General features: G+C 34.5%; 1 protein-coding gene and 1 pseudogene across 3 annotated transcripts in view; one reads left to right on the top strand and one right to left on the bottom strand.

Annotated features, from left to right (window-relative positions):
• The window catches only part of GUCY1A2 (guanylate cyclase 1 soluble subunit alpha 2), a 406,888-nt gene that overhangs the window by 256,328 nt on the left and 123,009 nt on the right, over positions 1-27,551 (top strand). For all 3 annotated transcript variants that reach the window (XM_074216597.1, XM_074216599.1, XM_074216598.1), the window contains exon 6: positions 24,923-25,066. In XM_074216597.1, the coding sequence (XP_074072698.1) occupies positions 24,923-25,066 (144 nt within the window). The remainder of the gene's footprint in view (positions 1-24,922; positions 25,067-27,551) is intronic.
• On the bottom strand, positions 6,839-16,746 carry LOC141510223 (ribose-5-phosphate isomerase pseudogene; annotated as a pseudogene).

The raw sequence follows: 27,551 nt of genomic DNA, 5'->3' as shown, positions 1-27,551 counted from the left end.
TATGTTGTATGAAGCTCAGAAGTCATCAAGAAATAGTATCTAGATAGGATACAAAAAAAATTTGCATCAGCATTGGACAATGTTCAAAGAACAAGCAGATTTGGTGTGGGAAATCAAGTTAAAATATCTCCAATTCTGAGTTAACAGAGAAGGCCTGAGTTCTAGACAGAATGCCTTCAATTTACATTACTGATTTTTTTGGGGGGACTCATGCTTCACGAATCCAACTATCCCCATTGCAACTAGCCCCACATTTCTCTAAATTAGCCTAATTTAACAGCTCTGACAGCAGCATTACTTTCATTCATTCATTATTCATTCATTTATTTATAGCAACAATGGTTTCTGAGGAAATAGCCTTTTCTAGGCAGCCACAAACTTTTCCAAGATTGAGATTTATAATTTTTAGTTAGTACTCATATACAGTAAGTCCATCATTTTTGTTCTAAGAATGTTATATTTTCTGTCTTGCTGTCAGAAATTTAACTATTTTGATTAGATTTTATAAATCAGATAGAGTTTTCCTTTTGTTTTTAGTAAACTAAAGTGAGAAAAATTTATTTTTTCTTCATCTTAAAATTCAAATTTAACTAATTTAATAATTACCAAATATAACTCAGGCATTCTACTTTATTCAAGATGCTCAACAAGTTTGATTAATATATTTGCAAAGATTCACAAACTTATAAATGTTTTAAAGTAAATCTAGTCCATCAATTTGATTTTAAATATGCTGAAAAATCGGAAAAAATCAAGAGATCAATAAAGATAGTAAGTCTGCTGGGGTTTTTGAAACATTTTTTTAACCACTTCCCAAAATTATGTTTTCTTTTTATGACAAGTTCAAATTATTTTTCAGAGTCAAAATTACAATTCTAAAACCTATTTTAAGGAGGAAGTATTATGGAAAGAACCTCATTTGGAATCAGAGATCTGGTTTTGAATACTGGCTCTATCACTTACCACCTATTGTTGACCTGAAGAAAGTCATTTCATTTTTTCTGGGTTTCAGTTTCCTTATCTATAGAATAAGACTAGATTTGCTTGTAAACTTAACTAAATAAGTGCTAATAAATAAAACTCTCAGTGGTCAGTGTGTTATGATGATGTGTAAAATTGTTTAGTTTAGGGTAGAGTTTTAGATAAAATATAAAGTCTTCAGCTTTGCTCTATATTCCTACCTTAATAATTAATCAGCCATCAAAGCAGAATGATTAACTGTTCCTTGAATGCAATATTTTTCCTAGTTCTTTCTATGGGAGATCAATAGCTATGTTAAATACTTACTCCAATATCACCTCTCCAAATTGAAAACTACCTCTTCCTTCAAGACTCCCTTTAGGTTCTACCTCCTCTGTGAAACTCTCTTTAATTTTTTTTTTCTTTTCATATTTTCCTAGACTACTTTGTCTGGACATTTCTTTTGCCATTAAAACCCTTTGAGCCAAGATGGCAACAGGAGAAGAGTGTCTCTTAAGTGCTCTCTCTCACACTATAATATTTCAAAACTTATAAAATAAGGACTCTAAATTTTTGAGAGATAGAACTCATAGAGGGATCCAGTGAGGCAATTCTCCAGCCCAGGGTAACCTAGAAAATAGCAGAAAGGCTCCACTCCAGGGAGTTAGAGGGGCAGCCCACCAGAGTGAAGGAACATCAGCCTCCCAGAGGCAGCCCCAGGGCACTTGGGAGTCTAGGCTCACCACAGCAGGGGCAGTTTCCTGACCTATATCACTGGGAGCATGGGGCACAACTTGGAAGATCAGTAAGGGGGGGCCTCTGCCAGAGTAAGTGCACATGAAACCAAGCCCTCAGGGCACTCAGCAAGCAGCTTGGCAACAGCAGCCTAGACCCAGGAAATGGAAGCAGGCAGAGCTGGTAAACAGGAGCCCCCAGGCAACTGAACCTTGAGTGCTCAGCATACCTAAGTTAGGGGAGTAGAGAGAGAGAGAGAGAGAGAGACTTCGAGGTCTGTCCTCTGTACCTGGAACAGGACTCTGGGGCTCTGACCACATTCAGATCCTGATCACAGTCTAGGACCCCCATAGAAGAGCAGGGCACCCTACCTCAGCCCCATGGCAGAGGGGTGCACTTGTGGTCATTCACAGACCAGGAGGGAAGACAGAGCTTCACACATGGAGATCCTTGTGGTAGGGGATGTTTCAATAATACTCAAAAACTCCCGAAGTACCCCCAAACCAGGGGCAGGCTGGGGAAATGAGTAAACAGAGAAAAAAGAGGATCACCATTGAGAAATACATTGTCTATGATCCCAAGAAGGATGAAAATACTCATTATGAAGATGAGGAAGTACAAGCACCTGCATCTAAAGACTACAAGAAAAACAGAAATTGGGCTCAGGCTATGACAGAGCTCAAATAAGATTTTGAAAATCAAGTGAGGGAGATAAAAGGAAAAACTGGGAAAAGAAATGAGAGAGATTCAGGAAAAACATGAAAAAGAAGTCAGCAGCTTAGTCAAGGAGATCCAAAAGAATGATAAAGAAAATAACATGTTTAAAAACCAGCATAGGTCAAATAGATTTAACAGTTCAAAAAGTTATTGAAGAGAAGAATGCTTTAAAAAGCAGAAATGGCCAGATGGAAAAAAAGAGATAAGAAAGCTCTCTGAGGAAAGCAAATCCTTCAGAAATAGAATGGAACTAAAGGAAGCTGCTGACTTTAAGAGAAGTCAGGACACAATACTTCAAAACCAAGAGAGAATGAAAGATTAGAAGAAAATGTGAAACATCTCATTGAAAAAACAACTGATCTGGAAAAAGATTCAGGAAAGATAATTTAAAAATTATTGGGATACCTGAAAGTCATGATCAGGAAAAGCTCCTTGACATCATTTTTAAAGAATTCCTAAAGGAAAATTGCCCAGATAACCTAGAAACAGAGGGCAAAAGAAATTGAGAGAATCCACTGATCTCCTCCAAAAAGAGATGCAAACCCCCCCCCCCAGGAATATTATAGCCAAGTTCCAGAACTCCCAAGTCAAAGAGAAAATACTAAAAACAGCCAGAAAGACACAATTCAAAGATTGTGAAGCTACAGTCAGGATCACACAGGACTTAGCAGCAACTACATTAAAGATTCATAGGTCTTGGAATATAATATTCTGGAAGGCAAAAGAGCTTGGAATGCAACCGAGAATCCAACTACCAAGCAAAACTGAACATCATCGTTCAAGGAAAAAGATGGACTTTCACTGAACCAGGGGAATTTCAAATGTTCCTGTTAAAATTTGATCTTCAAATACAGGACTCGGGTGAAGCATAGAGAGTGGAGGAGAAGGGTAAAATATGAGGGACTTAATAATGATGAACTACATGTATTCCTGCATAGAAAAATGATACTGATAATATTCATAAGAAACTTCTCATTTAATAGAGCAGGTAGATGAAGCACAGGAGAGAGCTGAATTAGAAGCTATAATATATTGTAAAAATGGAGTCAATAGCTAAAAGGGATATGTAATGAGAGTAAGAAAAAGGAGAGGTCGAATAGACTAAGATATTTCATATAATAAGATTTTTTTTTATTACAATGAGCTATTGCAATGATATGGATGGTGGAAGGTGAGGGGGAATGAGGGAACCTTCGCTCTCATCAGAAGTGGCTCTGAGAGGAAACAGCATATATACTTAATGGGGTATAGACATCTAGATTAAGAAGGAGATAAGGGGGACATGGCAAAGGGGGGGATGTGAGTGATAGAGGAGAGGGTGGAAGAGTGGTCAGATATAACACATTTTCTTTTTTTACTTCTTGCAAGGGGCTGGGATTAGATGGTCAGTCTGGGATCATAGGGCCAGGTGGTTGTTGGGCCGTAGGTTTGTTATGTGGACTCAGGGCCTCTTGACTCCAAGGCCAGTGATCAGTCTGCTGCACCACTCAGCTCCCTACAGCACATTTAAGAAAAGGAACAGAATGAAAGGAGAGGGAAAATATAGTGTATGGTAGTGGGGAAGTATGAATGGAAAGAGTTGTGATCAGCAATTGCAACAGTGGAAAAATATGAAAGTGGCTTTTGTGATGGACTTTTCCTAAAGAATGTGATCTACCCACAACAGAGTTGATGGTGTTGGAACACAAACTGAAGCACAATTATTATTATTATTATTATTATTATTATTATTATTATTATTATTATTATTTGTTTTTTTATAGGGCAATGGGGTTGGAATGACTTGCCTAGGGTCTCACAGCTGGGTGATTGTTGGTTGTCTGGGGCTGGATTTGAGCTCAGGTGCTCCTGACTCCAGGGCCGGTGCTCCATCCACTATGCCACCTGGCTGCCCCTATTATTATTATTTAATTTTAATTTTAATTTTTTCCTCTTTCCTTTATTGCTCATGAGGGTCTATAATTTTTGGGGTAGGGGTATTATGTTTATTCTTAACCAAGAATATTTTAGTAATGTAATACAAAAACCCCATCATTTGTACAAAAATAAATATAATAAAAAATAGAAATCCTTTAATAAAAACAACCCTTTACTTTGTGTTATCTATATATCCTCTAGTAAAATCTAAACTTTTTGAGGGTAAGATATTTTTTGTCTGTCTATCTGCAGCCTTTCACTGTACTTAGTACATAGAGAGAGCTCAGGAGTTATTTGTTGAATATTCATTGAATAAAGGGAGGTGCTTTGCTATTGAGGACAGGAAACTAAATTCATTCCTTGGACCCGAGTTCAAGTTTCAGCTCTACCCTTTATTACCTTTGTGCCCTTGAGCAAGATTCTTTGAACCTCGATTTCCATTAACATCTCTTAAAACAATCATGACCTCTTTGGTCCTTTTGGGTTCTAGAACTAAGATCCTATGTGTCACTGGTGTAAGTGAGACAAACATATTCTGTGTGTTGAAGGGAGGAAGAGGAAGGGTTATTAAGTGCCTACTATGTATCAGACACTGCACTACTTTTTAAAGATCTCATTTGGTTGATGAATTACTTTATAACTCATACTTGCAATAGCTACCATCTCTTTCAGTAGAAGAGCACAAAGATAGAAATGGGAACCCAAGACAACATAGTATAAGGATTAAAGACAGGCATAATAGCAACAGGGTCAATTCAAAATCTGAAAGTCATTTTAGTTGCACGACTGGCAACCTACAGTCCAGTTAGGGTTCTTTACCTGTAAACAGTTCATCAAGCATTAATTTTAGAGTTCTGTGATGATGTTGGGGGAGATACAAAGTTGACATAAAACTTAAAATATAATTTCTAGTCTTATTTTGGGCTTAGAGTGCTAAGTAGATAGACATAACATATGCTTTATTAAAAAATAACTCATGATCGGTGCATCAGAGAGATATAAATGAAGTGCTACATGAACTCAAAGAGAGGTAAAGTTTACAGCTTGTATGAAAAACAGCCAAGAGATCAGTGTAATGGGGGAAAATATAGAAGGAAATAAGATGGAAAAAGTAATGTGCCACCAAATTATGGTGGATATTGGGTTCTCAACAAAGGAGTTTGAACTTTACATGGTGAATAAAAATAATTCTTGTAAGATCAAAGGATTCTAAATCAGAATGAAATTTAGCCTTTAAAGTTTGGACTATTGAATGGATTTTGCAATAACTTGCTGGTCATTCGTCCTTTCTCAAGATTCTCCTTGCTCCAATTTGTCTACTCAGCTGTCAAATTGATCTTCCTAAAGGACATCTGATATGTCATCCCTCTATGCAATTCATTTCAATGACTTCCTTTCCTCTCTTTTTGACTTTTGACTAGCCCCCTTCCTGTCTTTCAAGTCTTATTACAACTAATCCCTCATCTTTCCCCACCCTCATTCTCAGCAATCCATTGACATTGTCCTCCTTGCTGCTCCTCACTCAAAACACTCCACCTCCCATCTCTGGGCATTTTTGTAGGCTGTGCCCACATTCCTTGAATTCTCTCCCTTGTCATGACCCTTCTGTTACTTTTTTTCCAAGTTTCAGTTAAAACCCCACTTTCCTCAAGAAGCTTTTCATGATATCCTTTAATATTGGTGCCTTTTCTATGTTAATTATCTTCAATTTATTCTATGTACATCATTTTGTTTACACATATTTAATATGTTGTTTTCTGCATTAGAATGTATGATCCATAAGATTTTGTTTTTCTATGCATCCCCCAATAATAGTATCTTAGAACAATAGCAGGTGTTAGTTTAATTTATGGCACACATAAGGAACATATTAAATGCTTGTTGATTGATTGAAAGGCTTTGAGTAGAGGAGTAATATCTGTGAATAAAGAAAACACATTTGACAGCAATATGAAGTATTGTTTGGTGAGGGAATAAAGTAGATGTAAAAAAAGGCTTCTTAAAAAATTTCAGATGGATGATAAGGATCTGTATCAGAAGGAGTGGAGAGGTGGGTTTGAAAATGATCACTAAATAGAACCTACTAGACTGTAAAAGTAATGCATGCAAGGATTTCAGTTTTGCATGTTCTTCAAATGGTCAACATAACAAACTCATGAAAAAGTTGGCTCATTGATTTCAAATATGACTAATCAGTTAATTAGTTTTTTCATCAAGGACAGAAAAGGCCGGGCAACTCAAAAGAGTTGAATTTTAAGAGCTGATGTTTTTGTCTTTCATTTTCTTTTTTTTTTTTGAAATCAAGTTTTTTTTTCCTTTTAAAAAGTATTTTTAGAATAGAAAAAATATATATATGCTTCTCTATTTCTTAAAAAAAAAGACAGGGGCATTCAACAATATTTCAGGTGTCTACCCCCATGCTCTGACCAGCCCATCCTGCATCCTGGAGCAAGTACATTAAGGCAAAGGCTCTTGGGCTTCTCTGCCTCGGTGACTGGTGAGACTTAGGTCAATGACATGGACCCTCCCTCATGATGACCTAGCCATCTTCCATGCCAAAGTAGACTCTTTCAGCCATGTTGATAAAGAGACCTGTGTCCACAACAACGGGTATCATTTTGATGGCTGTGTTCACTTCACTGCAATCCAGCAGAAAGTTGCCATTGTCTGTCACCACAGGACGCACCTTGAGCTCAGCCATTTGCAGCTCAGCCACTCTGCCGAACCTCCAGGACAGGGCCCTGGGCATGGGGACATGGGCCATGGGGATGACTTCAATAGGAATGCTCTTCACCCAGTGGTCACCAAGGTTTTTTGAATCCTTTCTATAATTAGCAATAACAATGAAACATTTGGCATAGCCAGCTACATTCTTCTCCTGAGTCAGACAGCCTCCACCACCTTTGATGAGATTCAGGTCAGCATCTACTTCATCAGCACCATCAATAGCAAGATCAAGCTCTGGGTGTTGGTCCAGGTCACTTAGAGTTAAGCCATTCTGAAGAATTAGCTGCCTGGCCTGAAAGGACATGGGAATACAGACAACATTTAGGTTTTTTTGTTTCACACTTTCAGCTATCCTCTGTATGGAGTAGACAATGGTAGAGCCGCTGCCAATGCCCAACACTTGGTTATTCTTCACGTGGCTCTCCATGGCTGTGTGGCTTGGCCAGCGTCTTGGCTTCCTCCGTCCTGGATGTGGTGGGCACGGGGGGCCCGGCGGGGGTTGTGTGTCAAGGCTGGGGCCAAGGCAGGGGCTGGAGCTGGGGCTGGAAGAACTTGGCTGTCCCCAGCCGAGGGCTCGAGCTGGGGGGGAGTGGCACGTGTGGCTCTCCCCTTGTCCTTCATTTTCAAACAAGACCATGGCATCAGGGAGATGATGTCATGACATGCACAAGAATTGGATTTGAAGGAGGGGGTGCTTTGCTAAGTCAGAGTCTAAGTCAGCCTCACTTATACCTCCAAAGCCAACTGAGACTAATGGCCAAATATGGATCAGGATGAATGGAGATAATCCTGGAAGTAAAGCAGACTGGCCAAATGACTTGCCCAGGGTCATACAGCTAGAAAGTGTCAAGATTGGAAGCTGTATTTGAACTCAGGCCCCCCTAACTCCAGATCTGGGACTCTCTCCATTCAGTTACATAGATAGGAGATGTTCTGTTATCAGTAACGGGAGACTGGAATTGAGGAGAAAGTGTTGGGGTTAAGAGGTGGCATTAGATTTTTGAATCATCAGTAGAAAAGTGACTGCTGAAGATTCGATGGTGAAAAAGATTGTCAAGGCAGACCACAAAGAGAAAGGAAAAGTGCTCAGAATAGATTCTTGAGGAATACCTATCTTAAGAGAGCAAGAAAACTGAGGAGCCCCAGAGTATGATAGGAATGAGTAAACCTCCTTAAAGACAGAGACAATGAAACATTAGCTGTAGGAGGCACATAAGGTAAAAGCCAGTGTGAGCAAGGGGATTTGTGTAGAGAAGAATGAAGAATAAAATCTGCTCATTAGATTTGTTAAATATGAAGCAGGAAAGGGGAAATACACATTTATAAAGCAACTACTATATGAAAAACATATTGTCCAGGAACTTTGCAAATATTATCTATTTTGGTTACTGTACACATCTGAAAGAGTAGTTTTCACAGAGACAGGAACTGTATTGGAAAAAAAAGGAATAAGGAAAAATATCAGATTGATAAATTTCATGGAATTTTTTTTTAAAAGATCCCTTTTTTGGCACAGTTTGGCAAGAACAAAACAATGTATTAACTGAGATTTTTATTTTTCACCTGGTGATCTTTGTTGGTTTCATTTCAATTTTTTATTTCAATTGATTTGTTTGGATAGAAACCTCATGACTGACTTCATATTTCCATGTTATATGGATTTTTTTAATTGAGGACATAAGTTTCCAAATATTTAATAGGATCACAGAATTATGGAAAGAGATTTCAAAGTCTGTGTAGTCCAACCCATACCTAAATGAAAATCAATTATTGTTTAAAGATGTTTCCTGCATACTGAGTCAGCTCATTTAACTTTAGGCTATCACTGAATTGCTAGGAAATTTTCCTGATAGCAAGCTTGATAGGGATGACTTGAAGAAGAAATAATGAAGTGATCTTTAAGATGAAAGAAAAACTCATGTAAATTTTTCTATTCTAGATGCTTTAGGTTAATCACTAATATTTACATAACATTTTTAAGGTTTGCAAAATGCTTTGTAAATATTACTTAATTTTATTCTCAAAAAATCCTGGGAGGTGGGTGCTTTTTTTCTATTTAGCAGATGAGGATTTTGAGACAGACAGAGGTTAAGTGAATTGCCCAGGGTGACATGGGTGGAATTTGAGCTTCAATCTTTCTGATTCCAGGTCCAACTCTATCTATTGAACTATCTAGTTTCTGCTACCATTATTATTAGCAATAAATACAATCATGCGTACTTCTATATATCACTTGGTAGTTTACAAGGTATTTTCCTCAGGAATTCTATGAGTTGGGTAATGGAAATACTTCAATATTCACATTACAGCTGAAATAACTGGGTGTCAGAGAGTGATTTACCAACAGTCACATAGAGAAGCCCAAAATGGGAAGTAGAGAGATACAAAGACAAAATGCATTTATTTACTAGCACAGCCAATCACTATGATAGTAAATTTTGGAGCTGGGATTTAATCAGATGATCATTAAATAATATGTGATCTATGTACATATTTTTTAACATTTCAAGTTCTTATTTTCCATTTTTATAAAATATAACATATAAAAATTTTTATTGATATTTAATTGCTTACCACAGAGTAGGCCATGTCTCTTTTGTTGACTTATTTTATTTATTTATTTATTTATTTTGTTTGCATGGCATGTTATTTAAAAGCACATTTTAAATACATCAGCCTTAATTAGAGCAATTAGGGCAAACATGGTAATTAGGTTATCTGGGAAGAAATTTGTGTTTATATTAATAATAAAGCAAAGGATTTTATCAGATGAATATCTATCTTTATTCTGTAAGCATTTAGAATCCATTCTTTCCCAATTGGGAGTAATTTTAGCTAAATAACTGTACTATTTATATCTATGTCCTCTTTTTCATAGTTGTACCAGCTGAAGATTATTGAGAAACCCTTAAGAAATATTGTATTTGGGTCAGAAAAGTCAGCTAAAATTACACTAATTTTCTATTTTCTTTCTGAGCAATGGAAATTTTTGAAGTCACTCTCTTTGAAACTAACAAATATTTAGTAATATCTGTTTTTACTCAAAATATTAAACTGTATACATTTTAAAACATGATATGTAGTTCAAAATCTGAAAGTTCCATTATTTGTGGGGTATCTATTCTAAAGTTCTTCTGCATGGAATCCCTTTAGTATTTTCAATTTATAATAAAGAGGAAGCAAGGCAAGTCTTTTGTTGTGCATCTTTTTTGTCCTTTTTCCCCTTTTATCATATTTTCCCAGGTAGAGATAAGAGTGTAGAAAATTCTACATGGGAATCAAAATGATTCTCTTGAACTAACCTTGATTAGAGAATTTTGATAAATATAATTTTCAGCCATCCAAAGTGATGTCACAATTGAATTCAGGCAAGAGCAATCTTATACACAGTCTAGATTTGGCATGAGAAATACTTGGTTTGAAGTTTAGTCTTCAGTGTTTAATATCTTAGGGTCAGTTTCCTTATGAGCAAGGTGGGGATAATAGTCACATCTTTCTTACTGAGTTGCTTGTGTTGATAAAATAAGATTTGATACATACAAGCATGCATTCATGCATACATACATATACACATGCATGTATAAACATTTATGAATGTATATATGTAAATAAAATGTATATATTTATCTTCCTTTTACATATATCTTCATTATATATCATTCAATATTGTATATGTATAAATCCACAATATATAATATATATCCATATATATCCATATATATATATATATATATATATATATATATATATATATATGGGGGGAGAGAGAGAGAGAGAGAACTAATCAAAAGTCAGTTTATTTTTTTATATCTCTCTACTTCCCATTTTGGGCTTCTCTAATCTGCATCTAATATCCTCATAATGCTCTCTAGTTCTCTTGAAGAATATATTCAGATTTGCCCTCTTGTGTTCTGAATTGCCTTTCTTATTTTATGAAAATAAAAATTTCAGTTCTTTGTGTACTGAGAATGTCAGCTGGATTTCAATCTGATTAAAATGCCAAATTCATACCAAGATGTTAATAAGGCTTAATGAGCAAGTTATATTTATATTTTAAAGACATTTGTTAATCCAAACTCAACTAATTGGTGGTGTGTATTTATCTTTCATTCGACATTATTCTGTTCTTTCTTCCCTCCAGGACAATCCTTCTTGACATCGAACAAATAAGACCATGTCTCAAATTAGGAAAAGAATTAATGTATCAAAAACAGATTGTTAGGGAAAAAATTCATAAATCAAGGTTTAAAATATTGTAATTTCTTCTGACTGGAATACAATGGATAAAAGTCTACTATTTTTCATTTTAATGTGAAAGTGGTATCATGAATTTCAAAAAATGAATACATAATTTTTAATAAAGAAATTATCAGTGAATCCAAAGCAGAAATGCTTATTGAAAGCAGGTGACAGTGGTCATGAACTGGTTTTCATTGTTTCCTTAGGACCCATGGAAAATAATGAGATTCAACTCTAATTTAGATCTACTTTCCTTTCTAATTAGGGCTTAACAGTTTGGTTACAACCAACATGAGCAGAAAACAAGGAAAGAAAACAGTGAATGAATCCAAAGTAATGAAATCATATGGCATGTATATATAAGTTTGTATATACATATATGTGTTTTAATACAAACATAAGTATTCATCCAACATACTGTAAATATTTTTAATTCCTTGTTATTTACAAGGAACTGAAAAAGATAAGAAAAATATTTATTCCTGTACTCTTAAACCTCTAAGTATAGCCATGTACACAAAAACAGATATGGGCACAAATCTTAGAGAGATGGGTAAAGCATTTATTTCCAGTATTGATTTAACAAGTTCCTATCTCTTCAATATTGATGAACCATTAACAGTGATGTACTAATATGAAGGTATATTCATAAAGAACTGAAGTACAACACTAAAGTGTGGTACCTACTGTCTTATAAGCATATACTGAGTGCAAGGGAAAACAGACTCAAACTTAGAAAATATGTAATGCAAAGGGATAACTCAGAGCTCTTGTTTGAATGGAAGTCTTGCTCTACCTTTGTGGAATTTTAATGAAATCCTATTTAGTTGGGTGTGACTCCCTGCTAAACCCAGAGAACTAAAGTCCTTATAGGTTCCTGATATTTACTCTTTGATAAAAGTATCTCCTAGTATTCTCTATTATCTCTTCTATCATCTCATAGATCCCAGATGAATACTTTGTGTGCTATTGACCCAGTTTCTCAGATAACATAGTCAATGGAGGATGGAAGGTTTGATACTTCCTCAGAGATAAAGAGTTTCCCTCCTCAAGCTCCCAAACCTTGCCTGTTGAAACAGCTGTTGGAATACTTCTAGTTGAATCCCTTTATTTTATGTGCCTAGAATCAAAGCTGTTTCTTTTTTTCTATTTCTTTTTTTTTTGTGGGGCAATGGGATTAAGAGACTTGCCCGATGTCAGACAGCTAGTATCAAGCATCTAAGGCAAGATTTGAATTCAGGTCCTCCAGGACTGGTACTCTATCCACTGTGCCCCATCAAAGGTGTTTCTAATTTCTTTTTCAGCTAATTGTAATACCTTTGGTTTTATGCAGTGATTCATTCCTTCCAATGTGATTAATCATTTGATTCACATTGCTTAGTTGAAACCTTTGATTGATTGTTTCAGTAGAGGTGTCTAAGTTCATACCTTGCTTATGAATTTTAATAATAGACTTAATAAATCAGTGTACTTCCTTGATATCATGGTTTAGATCATCTATTTGCATTAATTGGGGTTGAGGTATGGGACATATCCTTCTTCTATGAATACTGTCTCTTATGAGCTCCTACTGGTGTATTTTCCTTTAATAAATCATCCATTAAGACTCAGTTAAAATTAAACAAAACCTTCACTGAAAATGCAAGCACATTATTATTTGTATGACATCTCACCCATAAACTTGAATTACACTCTTCCACCAAAGCAAAAATAGTTCCTGTGAGGAAAAGGAGCATATTCTAGGAACTATAGTATTTGTTATTTATAATAGACAAATTCAACTGAAGTATTATTATGCTCTTTTTTGAGGAAAGGCAGCAACTTTTATGCTATAATTGATAAATTCCTCTGCAATGCTCTTTCTTTAGCAGAATTCTAGATCTCACCCTCTTAGCAACAACATGTTTAATGTAGATAAAATGTCTTATTTTTTCTTCTCTCCTCTCAGCAACAGGTAGAAATAAATCCAAGTATATTTCATCAAAGTCAATTATAAATAATAACTTCCTTGTTATATACAGATTCGGCAAATGCTTTTCCAGAAAACTAAAGAAAACAAGGCTCAGATAAGTAAGATATCAAGGGTTACTCTATTTACAATAGAATGTAGAGTTTAAAAGGTTTTAGAGATCATCTAATCGTCCTTAATATTTAACAAAATTGAGGCCTATAGAAGAAAAGTAACTTTGTAAAGTTTACCTAGTAATAAGTAGAAAAGTTTTGAACCTATAGGCTGACTCCAAATTTGTTCCTGTTTTTTTAAAAACTTAAAACAATCTCTCTTATCATGATTATTGAATGAAATTGAATTATTTTAATTGAGGCCTCAGGTTCTGTTCTTATATGTCTATGATCTGTCCTCATTTCTGAAACATCTTTTGATCTACAACGCTATTTGAAATACAAATACTCTTGGATTTAGCAATATCTTAAACTTTTATCAGCACATAACTTAAAGGATTTGTGGCAGTAGATAGAGAGTCAGAGCCTGCAGAATAAGAAAAGTCCAAGTACAGAAGCCCTGGAGATTAATTCTAAAAGGAAAAGTTGGAAGACAACTCAAACTAACTTCTTATTTCAACATGTAACTTAAGGCTCATCCCCAATGAGCATGGAAGGTGAGGATAGAAGGTGCTTCTATGAGGTCTTTCAATGTAGTTAGAAATAAAAAAAATCCTGTAGTTAAACCCATCTGAAAGAATGGATGCTGACTTAGGCATACATTTGTACAAAATTGAAAATGTGCAGAAGTTTGAACTAATTGAAGTCATGACTAGTCTTATTCTTCTTTTACCCATGACTTAACCTAAGACATAGATGCCATGCTTGTCACAGTTGATACCAACCTACTGTAAGAGGAATAGCTTACACATTTCATTACAGCATCCAGGTTCAAAAATATTTTCATAGATCAGAACAATGGCACAAATATATGAAAGTGAAAAGTAACAGGAATAAACTTTTAATAGAATTTGAAAAGCTAAATACGCAGAGACAAAATAAGGGAAATATGGTAAGATTAAAAATTAGATAATTAAATTATCTTGGGTTTGCAGTAGGATTCTAAGTTAAATAATTATGAACACTCAGACTTCAGACAAAATAAATTAGATAATTTTGAATTGATAGAAGAATAAGGTGGTCATAAGATCATAGATGAAATCTTTCAAAGGACTTTATAAATTATCCATCCTATTCTCTTATTTTACAGATGAGGAAATATAGGTCCAGAGAAGTCATTTAAATTCTAAAGATTATATAAGTAATAATTGGAAGAGTATAATTCCATCCTAGGTTCCCTGACTCCAAATCCAAGAATGTTTAGCTAAGAGAACTGAAGATTTAAGGAAGACATGATAACTATCTCAAGAAATTGAAGTAAGGTTTAACTTTTTTTTGTTGAATTTTGGATGTTGAATTAGGAATAGTAAATGGGAGCAGTTTTTGGCTTTATAGAAGAAAAAAAAATTTCCTAATAATTAGATCTAATAGTCCAAGGGTCTGATTATAAGTAATGCCTACTAGTGATCCTGTGACATTATTCCCACCAGGAGCTTCCATAAGATCATTGGGTTCCATGGGAGTATGGTTGCCGAACTGAGTAGAACAATTCAATCATATCAAGAATTAGACCTTTGAGTCTAATTGGCTAACTATACCACATTGTCAAAAATTGTAGATGTATTATGTTGACAATTAGACCATAGAGAGACAGATTAGCTATAATATGTTGTCATAATGTTGTTGCCAAAATATCACCTTACTGATGTTCTTCCTGGCAACCTGGAAACACTGGGGTACCTTGCTGATATGGGAGGGATCCACATCTTAAAGGTCAAGGACTCCTACAGTATACAGACCATGACCAAATATCCTATTTCCTACAAGGATCAGGCCACAAGGTGATGATAGTTATGGAAAAGGCAGTGAGAAGTATATATTTACACAACATTGCCCTTGATATAGTCAACATAATGTGCAAGTCATGCCACCATTCATTTGATATCATGGTCTTCTTCAATTATGAAGTATAGTAATCAAACAATCAGGTTTCACTGGAAAGTTCTGAGTTCTCTATCATTCTATTACTACTTTATCTTCAGGAGTAGTTGGGGTGTAGATAAAGCACCGGCCCTGGAGTCAGGAGTACCTGGGTTCAAATCCGGTCTCAGACACTTAATAATTACCTAGATGTGTGGCCTTGGGCAAGCCACTTAACCCCATTTGCCTTGCAAAAAAAAAAAAACAACCTAAAAAAATAAGAGTAGTTGGGGCAGCTAGGTGGTGCAGTGGATAGAGCATTAGCCCTGGAGTCAGGAGTACCTGAGTTCAAATCCAGCCTCAGACACTTAATAATTGCCTGGTGATGTGACCTTGGGCAAGTCACTTGACTCCATTGTCTTATAAAAACAACAACAACAACAATAACAAATAACAAGATTTGTCTTGCAATATTATAGCAAAATCAGGCTCAGGTAAGCATTGGATTAGATGACCTGACATTCCTTCTAAATCTGAGATGCTGTGATTCTGTAGAAATAGTCACCAAAAGTAAAAATACTCAGCTGAGTTTTAGGTACTCTTAGAATGTGAATGAATAGCTATTCTCTAGACTGCTGTGATAGTAGATAGGAAACATTATTTGATCCTTACATCTAAAGATTGATATAATAATGTTATTAGCAAACTTTGACTTCTGCATGTGAAAGGATGGATATTTGTATAAAGTGGTAATATTATTATATTGCTAAAATTACTCTGTCTCACCACCTCTTAGTTCTGCAGACTTTGTCATTGACTTCACCTGAACAAAATGCAAGAACTGTAGACTCTGTATTCTTAATCTCATGAAAATGTCTGGGTATTATTTCATGATTTGTAACACTAAACTGTAACAAAGAGAGTAATAGCAAAGGTCTATTGCAAGTAGTAAAAACTGGAAATAATATAATATCACTACATAATTTTGTATATATGCACTTATATATGCATAAATAAAATTTTATTGCAAAAGAACTTATTGCTATTTATGATTTCTAAAGCAAAGTCTAATTAAAATTTAAATGAAATAAACATTCACGTGCACACACACACACGCACACACACAAATACATCAGAGTGGAAATGACAATTTCTTGATCAAATCAGAAGATCTGATTCAGCTAGAACTTGAAGTAAATTTTAGGAGAAAAACTGAGTAAAGATATCCAATAAATATTATAATAAACTAAAATGTATTTTACATCAAGTATAATTTTCACTATTGTAAACTTTGAGAACATCAAGTGTAATTTTTACCCATGCAAACTTTTGAGAATTGGTGGTTTAATTAATAGGATATAGGAAAAAGTTACACAAAATCATTAATTCTGTTGTGTTCATAATACCTTACTCTACTTACCATACTCTACACTTAAAAATTTTGCAAAACATCATAAGGTTTTCAGACATGCTTTCATGGTCAAGCATATTAATTGATTGATTCAGCAAGTATCCATTAATTATATCTTCACTGTGACCTATTGCATCATAGCCTGGAGACTTGCTGAGTTGCCTCAAGAGTATTGGTAGAAGACAAAGTCTAGCAGATTTACCCAGATGGCAAACCTCTGCATATGTACTCACTGATGAACTGATTGCTTGTCACCCAAAGATCAGCCTAGCTGAGTTTGAAAAGACTGACCATCAGATGATAATTTTTTGGCTATAGCAACCCATGGGGACTATCATCTAAAGTGTAATTAAATTATAACTTCCATCAATGGATAGAAATTTTAGGAACAAGGGTAATTACTTGATGTTCACCTATCTTCTTTCTCTTTTGGAACTGGAACAAGTAAACTTTCAGGTACACTGAAATCTACTGAATTTGTATAAACCTAACAGTCTTGATGAGTGAAAAGAAACAACTACTTAAGTGATTAATTTATGTTATTCTTCTTTTTGATGAATAAAAACATGGTGTTTTTGCTGAGTTTTAAGTTATGATGGCAAAGGTTCTATAATCATAAAACATTAAAACATGTACATGTGCTATTAGATGTCAAAACATCTGAATATTTTTATTTATTATTCAGATGTTTAATATTATTCAGATGATTATATATTCACATACATTTGTAGATTTCTTTTCTTTGTAATAAATTTAAAATTGATGCTACTGCCTTCAATTTAATTCAACAAATATTTTTAAACATTTGGTTGTGTTTTTCTTTTAAGCCACTGTACTAGGCCCTAGGGATTTAAAGGCAATAGATTTCAAAAGAATCCTTTAAAATACCTTTGAGAATTTCAGGTCTGAATATACATAGATAGTTTAGGAGTATTCATATAACTTTGTGTTACACTTTGAAAAAATAGATTTATGTTTACATATATTCCATTTATACAAAATGGAATCAAAAAAGTACACATAATCACAGTATATTTTCTGTAATATATGTATTCATTAGTATTATTTTTTAAAATATATGTATAATTGCAAATATACGGGCAGTTAAGGTGGCACAGTAAATTGAGAACTGATTCTGAAGTCAAGAGGACCCGAATTCAAATCTAGCCTCAGAGACTTGAGTCTTACTAGTTGTGTGACCCTGGACAAGTCACCTAACCCTGATTGCCTCCCACCAGGGTCCTTCTTCAGTCTTCCTGATCAACATCTGGCCATTGGACTCTGATGACTTTGGAGGAGTAAGTGAGGCTGGTAACTTAGCACAGCTCCCCCTCACTCAAATCATGTGTTGGTCATGGCATCACCTCCCCTGATGTCATGGTCTTCTTTGCGAATGACGGACAAACAACAACAATTTTAACTTATTGTGTGATTTATTATGTAATGCTGTCATATACATATAGGTATCATGCATTACAATTTTAGCTAAGTACTGTTGACAAGATTTTTTTCCAAGATTTTCTGCCCAATGGACTGTAGGGTTTTTTTTAGGTTTTTGCAAGGCAATGGGGTTAAGTGGCTTGCCCAAGGCCACACAGCTAGGTAATTATTAAGTGTCTGAAACCGGATTTGAACTCAGGTACTCCTGACTCTAGGGCCGGTGCTTTATCCACTACACCACCTAGCCACCCCAACTGTAGTTTTTACAGTCAAGAAAGGTATACTACCTCTTTACAAATTTTCATAGTGAATGTTTTTGTAACAATCATTCGATATTATGCTCATCTAATTTTGATTTTATTGACTAATATGAGGAGGATGAGCTAACAGATTCTGAGGAGGCTAATGTTCCAGGAATTTCCACAACAGAAAATAACTACAGAGAAATGATTTCTGAAAGCAGAATTTAAGTTCTGTGATTGGCTTTTTTTTAAAAGTTTGCCTTTGTCAGAGACAAATACATTTTCTTGTCTAGAAGAGACTTTTGATGCTTATTGTGAATGGTATTTATGTCATGGTAGATGTGTGCAGGCAGTTTCAAATTATACAGTGAATAGTATTCTAAATGACAATAAACTTGAAAGAATGAAAAAATAAGTAGAAAAAAAGATGTTATTAGAAATTCATCATCAATCATCATCATCATCATCTCAAGAATTTATATAACTCTTTAAGGTTTACATAGTGTTTTGTTTATATCACCTCATATGATCCTTACAACAAACCAAAAGGTAGGCACTTCCATAAACCCTACTTTACAGATGAGGAACTAAGGCAAATAGTTATTTAATCTTATTCAGGGTGATACAAATAAAAAGTGTCTGAGGTAAAATTCTCATTCATTTCTTCCTGACTAGAAATCTAATGTTTTATCTCCATTATGCAATCTATATAACTAAAACTTCACTGTTTTGGAAACTTACTATTTCCAAGTTCTTTCTCCAAGCATAATTCTTTTCAAAATGTACTTTTAGATATCTTTGGAACAAATCCTGTACAATTTGAGATTAGATTTTATCCTTAAAGGACAGATACTCTTTCCTTCATCTGAGATAAAGAAGCTGATTTTTAAGAATAAAAATGAATTCTCAGCATTAATTTGTCATTTTTAATAGTTATTATTGATATCATTTCCAAGGGTCTGATAATCAATTGATTAATCTGTCATTTTTAATGACTATGAGCTTAAGGTCTCTGTACCATCTAAATTAATGCACAAAAAATTACCAATATTACTTTTTAAATCTGTGATACAAATAGTATAATTTTTAAAAGCATCTTGTATCAGAATCAACTTTCAAGATATTTCAGAGGGAATTTTTAAAAAAATTGGAACAAATCATAAATAATATGATCTTATAGTCCTCACATTTCAAAACCTGCAGACCTTTCTTTTTAAATCCATTTTATTATCTCTATATGCTAAACATTCTCTTATTATATTTTGTTCATTTCTAAATATATATATATATATATATTCACCCCTTCTTACTCAGAGAACTTCCATTTTGATAGCAATTTTAAAAGAGAATCCAAATTTCAGCAATAGGATCTAACACATAGTTGAGTCTGACAATATTCCATAATAATAATAATAACAATAATAATAATAATAATAATAATAATAATAATAATGCTCTACTCCTGCTTTGAAGGAAGTTATATAGCATTTTCCATGGTTTCAAATTGCTGATTGCCACCAAAGTTCATGTAAAAATTCATATTTTGTAGGTGATACTATCTAACATGGGCAATCACAGATTGAGATATCATTGTAATCTATCTCTGGAGCTAAAATTCATGCAAATTAGACTATGGATTCAGTAAAATATCCAAATATACATTTGAAACCTTTACTGTTGTGCCTACATTCTATAAATTGGGCTCTTGTTATTAGATTTTTTGTTTTATTTGCATGGATCCTAAAAATACTAAAGCTTTAAAAACATTTATAACCTTGATGCCATTTTTGCAAATAGAAGGTGAATGATGTGATCATATAGGACAATGACCTTTCTTATTAGGCTTGGCTTCTATGTGGACTTGGATGCAGTCATTCAATATACATTTATTAAGCGTCTTCTATGTATGTGTTCTGAGTAATGGGAATACAAAAAAGAGGCAAAAGACAGTCTGCCCTAAAGGAGCTTGCAATCTAATATGCAAAGAAATATATTCTATGCAAAGAAATATATTCAAAGCAAGATATATTCAGGATAAATTGAAGATAACAAAGGGAAGTATTGGAATTAAGAGGAGTTGGAGATGGTTGAAAAGATAATAATAGCACCTATCTCACCAACTTCTTGTATAGATCAAATGATAAAATATATGTGAAGTGTTTTGCAAATTTTGAAACTGCATATATGATAACTCTTATTATCAGTCCCTCCAAAGAAAAATACAAGGAACATAATCCATACAACTTTCAGAGGTTTCTATAGAACTCTTCTGAGATGAATTTTCAGGGTATAAGAGCCATAATTTAAATTAAACAGGGAGTCCACTTACATTACTTGGCCCTAAGCTTGATAGTAATTTTTGATAGAAAGACTCAAACTTAGCCAAGGATATTGAATCAAAGGTAGACTTGAACCTGATACCACTAACTATTTAGCTAATAAGTCACTCTCTTGGGGTGGCTAGGTGGCGTAGTGGATAAAGCACCGGCCCTGGAGTCAGGAGTACATGGTTCAAATCTGGTCTCGGACACTTAATAGTTACCTAGCTGTGTGGCTTTTGGCAAGCCACTTAACCCCATTTGCCTTGCAAAAAAACCTAAAAAAAAATAAGTCACTCTCATCTGTCTTCTAAAGATGTTGGTCCCTGGACAAAAGATCTTTAACTAAAATTAAAAAGATTAAAAAGTATCCTTTATTGAAATCTGAAATAAAAAAAAATCCAGGTCATTCACTGAGGAAAAAAAAGGCAAGGATTGTTTCTCCTAGTAGGACCTTAAGGTCCTGAAGCTAATAATGAAAGTTGTTGCTCTTAAAGAGCTATGGAAACCCTTGAGACTTCAAAAAAAAAAGACTTATAGTGACTAGTCTCTTTTTGATTAACGATCACTCTGATCAATGACAAAATTTGAAACCAAAAGCTAAAAATAGGGAGATTCACAACCATGTCCCCAGAAGAGTTGGTCCTGGCATTTTTCCCAGTCACCACACATACAGTAGAGCAACCTCTGGCAGAGACTGATTCCAGTGGAGAGAAATATCAACAGTAAACACGGTAGAAGCAGAACTGTTCTGCACCCTTCATGTCACCAGAATATAGCAATTCTGCAGTATTAGAGGTATAAGTTACTTTCTCCTGTGTCCTGATCCTATTTTCTCATGTGGTTTCCCTGTATATGTGTTAATACATGTATCCATTATTCCCACTGATAATATGTATGGGTGAGGTGCCCCAGGCTTATTTGGGAAATTATTTCATTAACTGCGTTTTCTTTGAATTAATTTTGTTCTCTGGTTGACTATTAAAGGCAAATGCTTCCACAGGGGCTCAAATGAACCTTATTTTTTTGAGATTGGGGCCTACATAGTACCTTGATCCTGATATTGGCTTGTCAAGGAGAGCCACCTGTGAGTCATGAATGATCTCAGCTGCTACACACACACACACACACACACACACACACACACACACACACACACACACACACTTGTTTTGCACATTTGTGTTCACAATCTGTGGTTTAATATTCATGAAATGGGTAGCCTAAGTAAGCAAAGGATTGCTATGGATGTTTTTGTTTTTAATAGTTAAAAACAGTTTTAAAATGTACACATTCCCTGTAATTTACTCAATTCAGCAGCTACTACTTGTATGTAATTCCCTGATCTCTTTACCCTGTTACTTGCACTTGCCAAGTAATCAGGAGGACCTGAGTTCAAATATGACCTCAGATACTTGACAACTTCCTAGCTGTGTGACCCTGGGCAAGTCACTTAACCCTTATTGCCTCGGATCCAGGACCATCTTCAGTTGTTCTAATTCTTTTTTGGCCGCTGGACCCAAATGACTTGGGAGGATAAAATGAGACTGGTGACTTAGCACAGCATCTCCTCACTCAAATGCAATTCATATGCATGTCATAGTATCATCTCCCTGAAGTCAAGGTCTTCTTTGAGAATGAAGGACAAAAACAAAGCAACTCGTAGGTAATGCACAACTGTCCCACTATCCCTCACAGTTGCAGATACCATTTGGCAGAGGTTCTACCCTTCCAATGTGAATGAGTGCCCTGTTACCACTTAGTGTATCCTCATAGGTCTCCCTCAACCAATACAGGTAGCAGCATCTCTGCAACTTAGAAATTTAGATAGTTGCTTGGATTGCTGAGAAATTAAATGACTTCTCTAAGGCCAAGCAAGTAGTTTGTGGCATAAGAAGCACTTGAAACTTTGCCTTTTGGTTCTGGGGTCAGTTCTCTATCCATGACAACAAGCTGTCTCTTAGTAATATAATTTATAATCTTACTTTATTAATTCTGATTTTCATAATTTCCTCTATTCACTGCTGATCCAAATCAGGATTTTTATCAGCTCTGGTTAGATCAGTTACTATCCCTGATCATATATCTAATGTATTTGCCTTTCTTTTTAAGATAGTATATGACATTTTCTTGGGTTCAAGCTTACCTTCAATAGACATGAAATGTATCTTTTGCTCTTGCCAAAGGTTTAAAATTTAAATATTAGTAATTTTTACAGGCCAATCAGTCAATTGGTCTACAGATATTAAATGCTCACTTTTATGAGAAATTACCATTGAAGCATGGCTAATATAGTATCATTTGAGAAATGACCTTGAAATTTCATGGGGCTAGTTTACCAAAAAAATCAAGGTCTGGATTAGCAATGAGGAGAGGAAATGCATGAAAATTAAAGGACAAATTATAATTATGAATCATATTCCTAAAAGACAGCTTGATGTGGTGAAAAGATAGTTGACCTAGATTGATGTATTGCCTCACATATATATATGTATATATGTATATATGTATATATGCATATATGTATATATGTATATATACATATAAATGAGATAATATATGTAAAGCATTTTACAAACCTTAAAATTCCATATAAATTCAGTTATTGTTCTTTTAACAAACTACATCTTTCCCATAGAATATAATATTCTCTGGGATCAAAGACTTATTTTTGTTAATGGAATCACAGTGCCTAGCACAAAAAATAATTTTAAAATGTTGAATTGAATGGAATTGTATCTCTTATTTGGTGGGAGAGATATAAGAGGACAAAGTTCATGTGTCCCATAGAACTAACACAAAAGATTACATAATGAATTCATTAAACTTCTGTGCAAATTTGTGGCAGGTCAAATTTGTCTCTATGATCCTTCCACCTCCCTCCCTCATACCTCCTTTCCAATTTGAGGTGCTAAATGTTTTCATGCAGTTTCCTAGGTTTCTCACTTGCATTTGTCTGACATTCTTAGGAAGGGTTCTATGTTGGGGATTGATTAATATCTTCCCACTCATTCATAATTGACCCATCCTATACTCTGTAATGGAACTGGTTTGTTTTACATTCTGCTAAACAAATTCCTACCAAGGTGGTAAAAGTTTGATGTGATAATACACACACACACACACACACACACACACACACACACGTATATGCAAGGCCATGGAGTTAAGTGACTTGCCCAAGGTCACACAGCTAAGTAACAAGTGTCTGAGTTTGAATTTGAACTCAGGTCCTCCTGACTCCAGGGTGCCACCTAGCTGTCATTGACATTTTATATCCTTTTTTTTTTTTAAGTTTTTGTAAGGCAATGGGGTTAAGTGGCTTGCCCAAGGCCACACAGCTAGGTAATTATTAAGTGTCTGAGACCAGATTTGAACCCAGGTACTCCTGACTCCCAGGCCAGTGTTCTATCCACTTCGCCACCTAGCCGCCCCCTATACTTTATATCTTAAATGAAGAAATGGATAATATCTTTCAGTCAAAATAATTATTCTTTTATGGTAGGAATTTTAGGTATTTTGGTGGACTAGAATAATTGACATGTTGGAGCTGAATGATCTTTTAACGCATAAAGTTTCAGGGAGATTTCCATGTAAAGAGTCAATGGGATGGGGAAAGAAATGTAATGCCTATTGTGTCAGACACTATGCTTAACACTTTACAAATACTCATTTGATCAGATCATCAAAATAAACTTTCTAGGCAGATGCTGTTATTATCTCCAGTTTTTATGGTTGTGGAAACAGAAGCAAAGATTAAGTGACTTATCCAAGATCAAACAACAGATATATAAGATCAGATTTGATTTCAGGTCTCTCTAACTATAGTGCTCTCTATCCACTGATCCAACAATTTGCCTGGCTAAGAAGCTGGCAAAGAAGGAGGGTGACTGAATGTCATTGTGGTGATACTGCCAATAATTAGGAAATGTGTCCAGCTATAATATAATATAGACCATTCTGTCTTCCTAAGGGATGATTATATCACATTCCAGTTGTTCATGATTTTGATGATTTTCCGAGGTGAAAATGGTAATGAACAGCTATGGAGCCTAGATATCAGCATTTGATTCAGCCTGTTTGCATACTTGACTATAATTATGTGCAGTTGCCTAATTGCTTAATTTATTAATGTTTTGCTGACTTTTTTTAGCAATGTATGTGATTGCAGATAAGTAATCATTTTCATTCTAGCTCATTATCATGTTTGCATTTAATTCATCTGATTGCTGCAGGTGGAAACAATAGGCGATGCATACTGTGTTGCAGCAGGACTGCACAGGAAGAGTCTTTGTCATGCTAAACCCATTGCCTTGATGGCCTTGAAGATGATGGAACTTTCAGAGGAAGTGCTGACACCTGATGGGAGGCCAATTCAGGTAATCCTCTTACCACCTAATGGGATGCTTTCATTGAAGGGAGCAAATAATGGAATCTCTCAATTCTTCTCAAAAGTTGAATCATGCTACCACTGAAACTACATAGACTTTGCCCACAGAATAAGACTCTTGATGTTTGTGTGGAGTTATTTTGATAATGAAAATAGGAATTTGGGCCTGGAACTTTAGGTACCTTTCAGTGGTATTCAGTACTCTTGGTCTGCAGACAGATGGTGTCACACCTGATTTTATTTCTTCCATAATTTTTTTTTCCATTTGAAACCCCGAACTCAACCATTTTTGCTTTATATCCATTTGAATAGAATCCAGGATTAAACATAAATGACAATGACATTGTAACTGTCTGTTTGACAGTGAGTTTTAATTAGTGCTTTCATAGCTCAACTAGTCCAGGACTTTGCATAATTTTAATTAGTAGCTCAATGCTGGGTAACTACTCTTTGGTGGATGGGTGGGAGGAAATCTTAAAACAGTAGTTTTCTTAAAAGGATGAATTAATCTACCATTATTCCTACTGGTGATAAAAGCATAAGCAGACCTCAGGGAAAATATATTTCAAATCTACAGACTACCAACATATAGAAAAGTAATTCAGAAAAAAATTCAATCAGATTACCCAAATAACATCACTTTTTCCAAAGGGAGATTATTTTAAAATTTGCTTAATCTGAAAGTTTATTTCTTCTAAAATAATGATGAAAATTTTCAAATCTAAAAATCTAGCCAGTCTTTTCATTTAGGTTCCTTTCCCGTGTTTGTTTGTTTGTTTTTCCCTTTAGAGAAGATATAACATATTTATTGATTTCACTAATCAAAAGTTTATTTGCATCACTAGAGGGATTTCTAGAGGAAAAAAATCCTGGAAATTACAACTTATAAAGAGTTTATCAGTGTTTTCATTTATCAGATATAACATCATAAAGTTCTCACATAATATCCTATGAATCAGACAGTATAATTAAATCCAAAGAGAAATTTCCATAAACATTTATTAAACATTAAGATGGAGAATGAAAAGTAATAAAACCACATAATAATTTTAGTTTCATTACAAATTTATAGTGTTTGCATAGTATTAGGTTTTTTGCCAGTGTGCTAATTTATTTCTTGTTGAGGTGTATTTTTTTATTGACTTTTCTCTAGTGTCATGGGAATGTTTCAGGACTTCATAGCTTATTATAAGAATCTGTCAGTGAAGAGAACTGTGTGGTATTGTACTAGAGATGGTATGTAATCAGTTTTTCCTTTTTCCCAGGATGAAGACTAAGTTTCCAAGTTGTTTTAATTTAAGCTATTTTAAGTTGCCATAAGTAACATAAACTATCACATATTGAAGGACTCAAGCAGACCTCACAAATTTTTAAACATCTCTTCATGATGAATAAAAGGGAATAATTTCACCACATCATACAAGTAACCCACTATGACAAAAGACAAACTTTTTTTGTTTTGTTTTATGCAGTTGTTTAGAGGTTGCTATTTTTTCACTACATATATTTAATCACAAACGTGACATAAAGGATGAATGTTTGACTAAAATATCCAAAATACTTGATCAAAAATATGATATGTCCCTGTATCTCTTTTCCTTTCTCTGTTCTGGCCTCTAGAATTTTTGACCAGCACCACACATTAACAGCAGTATATACGATCCCAACATTTTCTAATCATTTCATATGTATATACATATTAAATTCACAATAAGATGGTAACTTTGTCAAGATTCAGTTGTACATTTTATATTTGATAAAAACATAGAAAATCATATTTAGAAGGGACCTCGTAGGCCATATAGTCCAAACTAGTCTTTTTAATATACATATTTTATTTGTTTTTCCAACTACATAATGATAATTTCTAGGCAATCATTTTTGTAAGGATTTGTGTTTTACAATTTTTCTCCCTTCCTTCCTTCCTTCCTTCCTTCCTTCCTTCCTTCCTTCCTTCCTTCCTTCCTTCCTTCCTTCCCCGCTCCCCAACAGAAAGCAATCTGATATACGCTTTACATTTGTAGCCATGCTAAACACAGATCAATGTTGCATGTGGTGTGAGAAAAGAAGCAAATCCTAAAGGAAGAAAGAAAACATTAGAGATAACAAAATGACATAATACATAAGACAACTTTTAAAAATTGCAGATGTTTTACTCTTCATTTAAACTCCACGGTTCCTTGAGACAAACATTTTGATATTATTTCCTATTAAATGGAAAATTTACTCAACTTCATTTTTTAATTTTTAAAAATAATCAAAACAAGTGATAAAGCATTTTACTAATATAGTTTATTGTAGAATAATATGTAGATTAATACTCTAAAGACAGTGCAATGCTTCTCAAGGATTACTCTTAGATCAAGTCTTTAAATCAGAATTAAGGAGAATTAAATTCTGGAGGTTCTCAAAATCAGTTCAAATAACTCAGATACAGATAACTTTGGTTAAAGTTAACTTTTGCCAGGAATAAC

Source organism: Macrotis lagotis, chromosome 1 (genome assembly GCF_037893015.1).
Source record: "Macrotis lagotis isolate mMagLag1 chromosome 1, bilby.v1.9.chrom.fasta, whole genome shotgun sequence".
NCBI lineage: Eukaryota > Metazoa > Chordata > Mammalia > Peramelemorphia > Peramelidae > Macrotis > Macrotis lagotis.
Note: the sequence above shows the minus strand (reverse complement) of the source record. Positions and strands in the feature narration are given on the sequence as shown.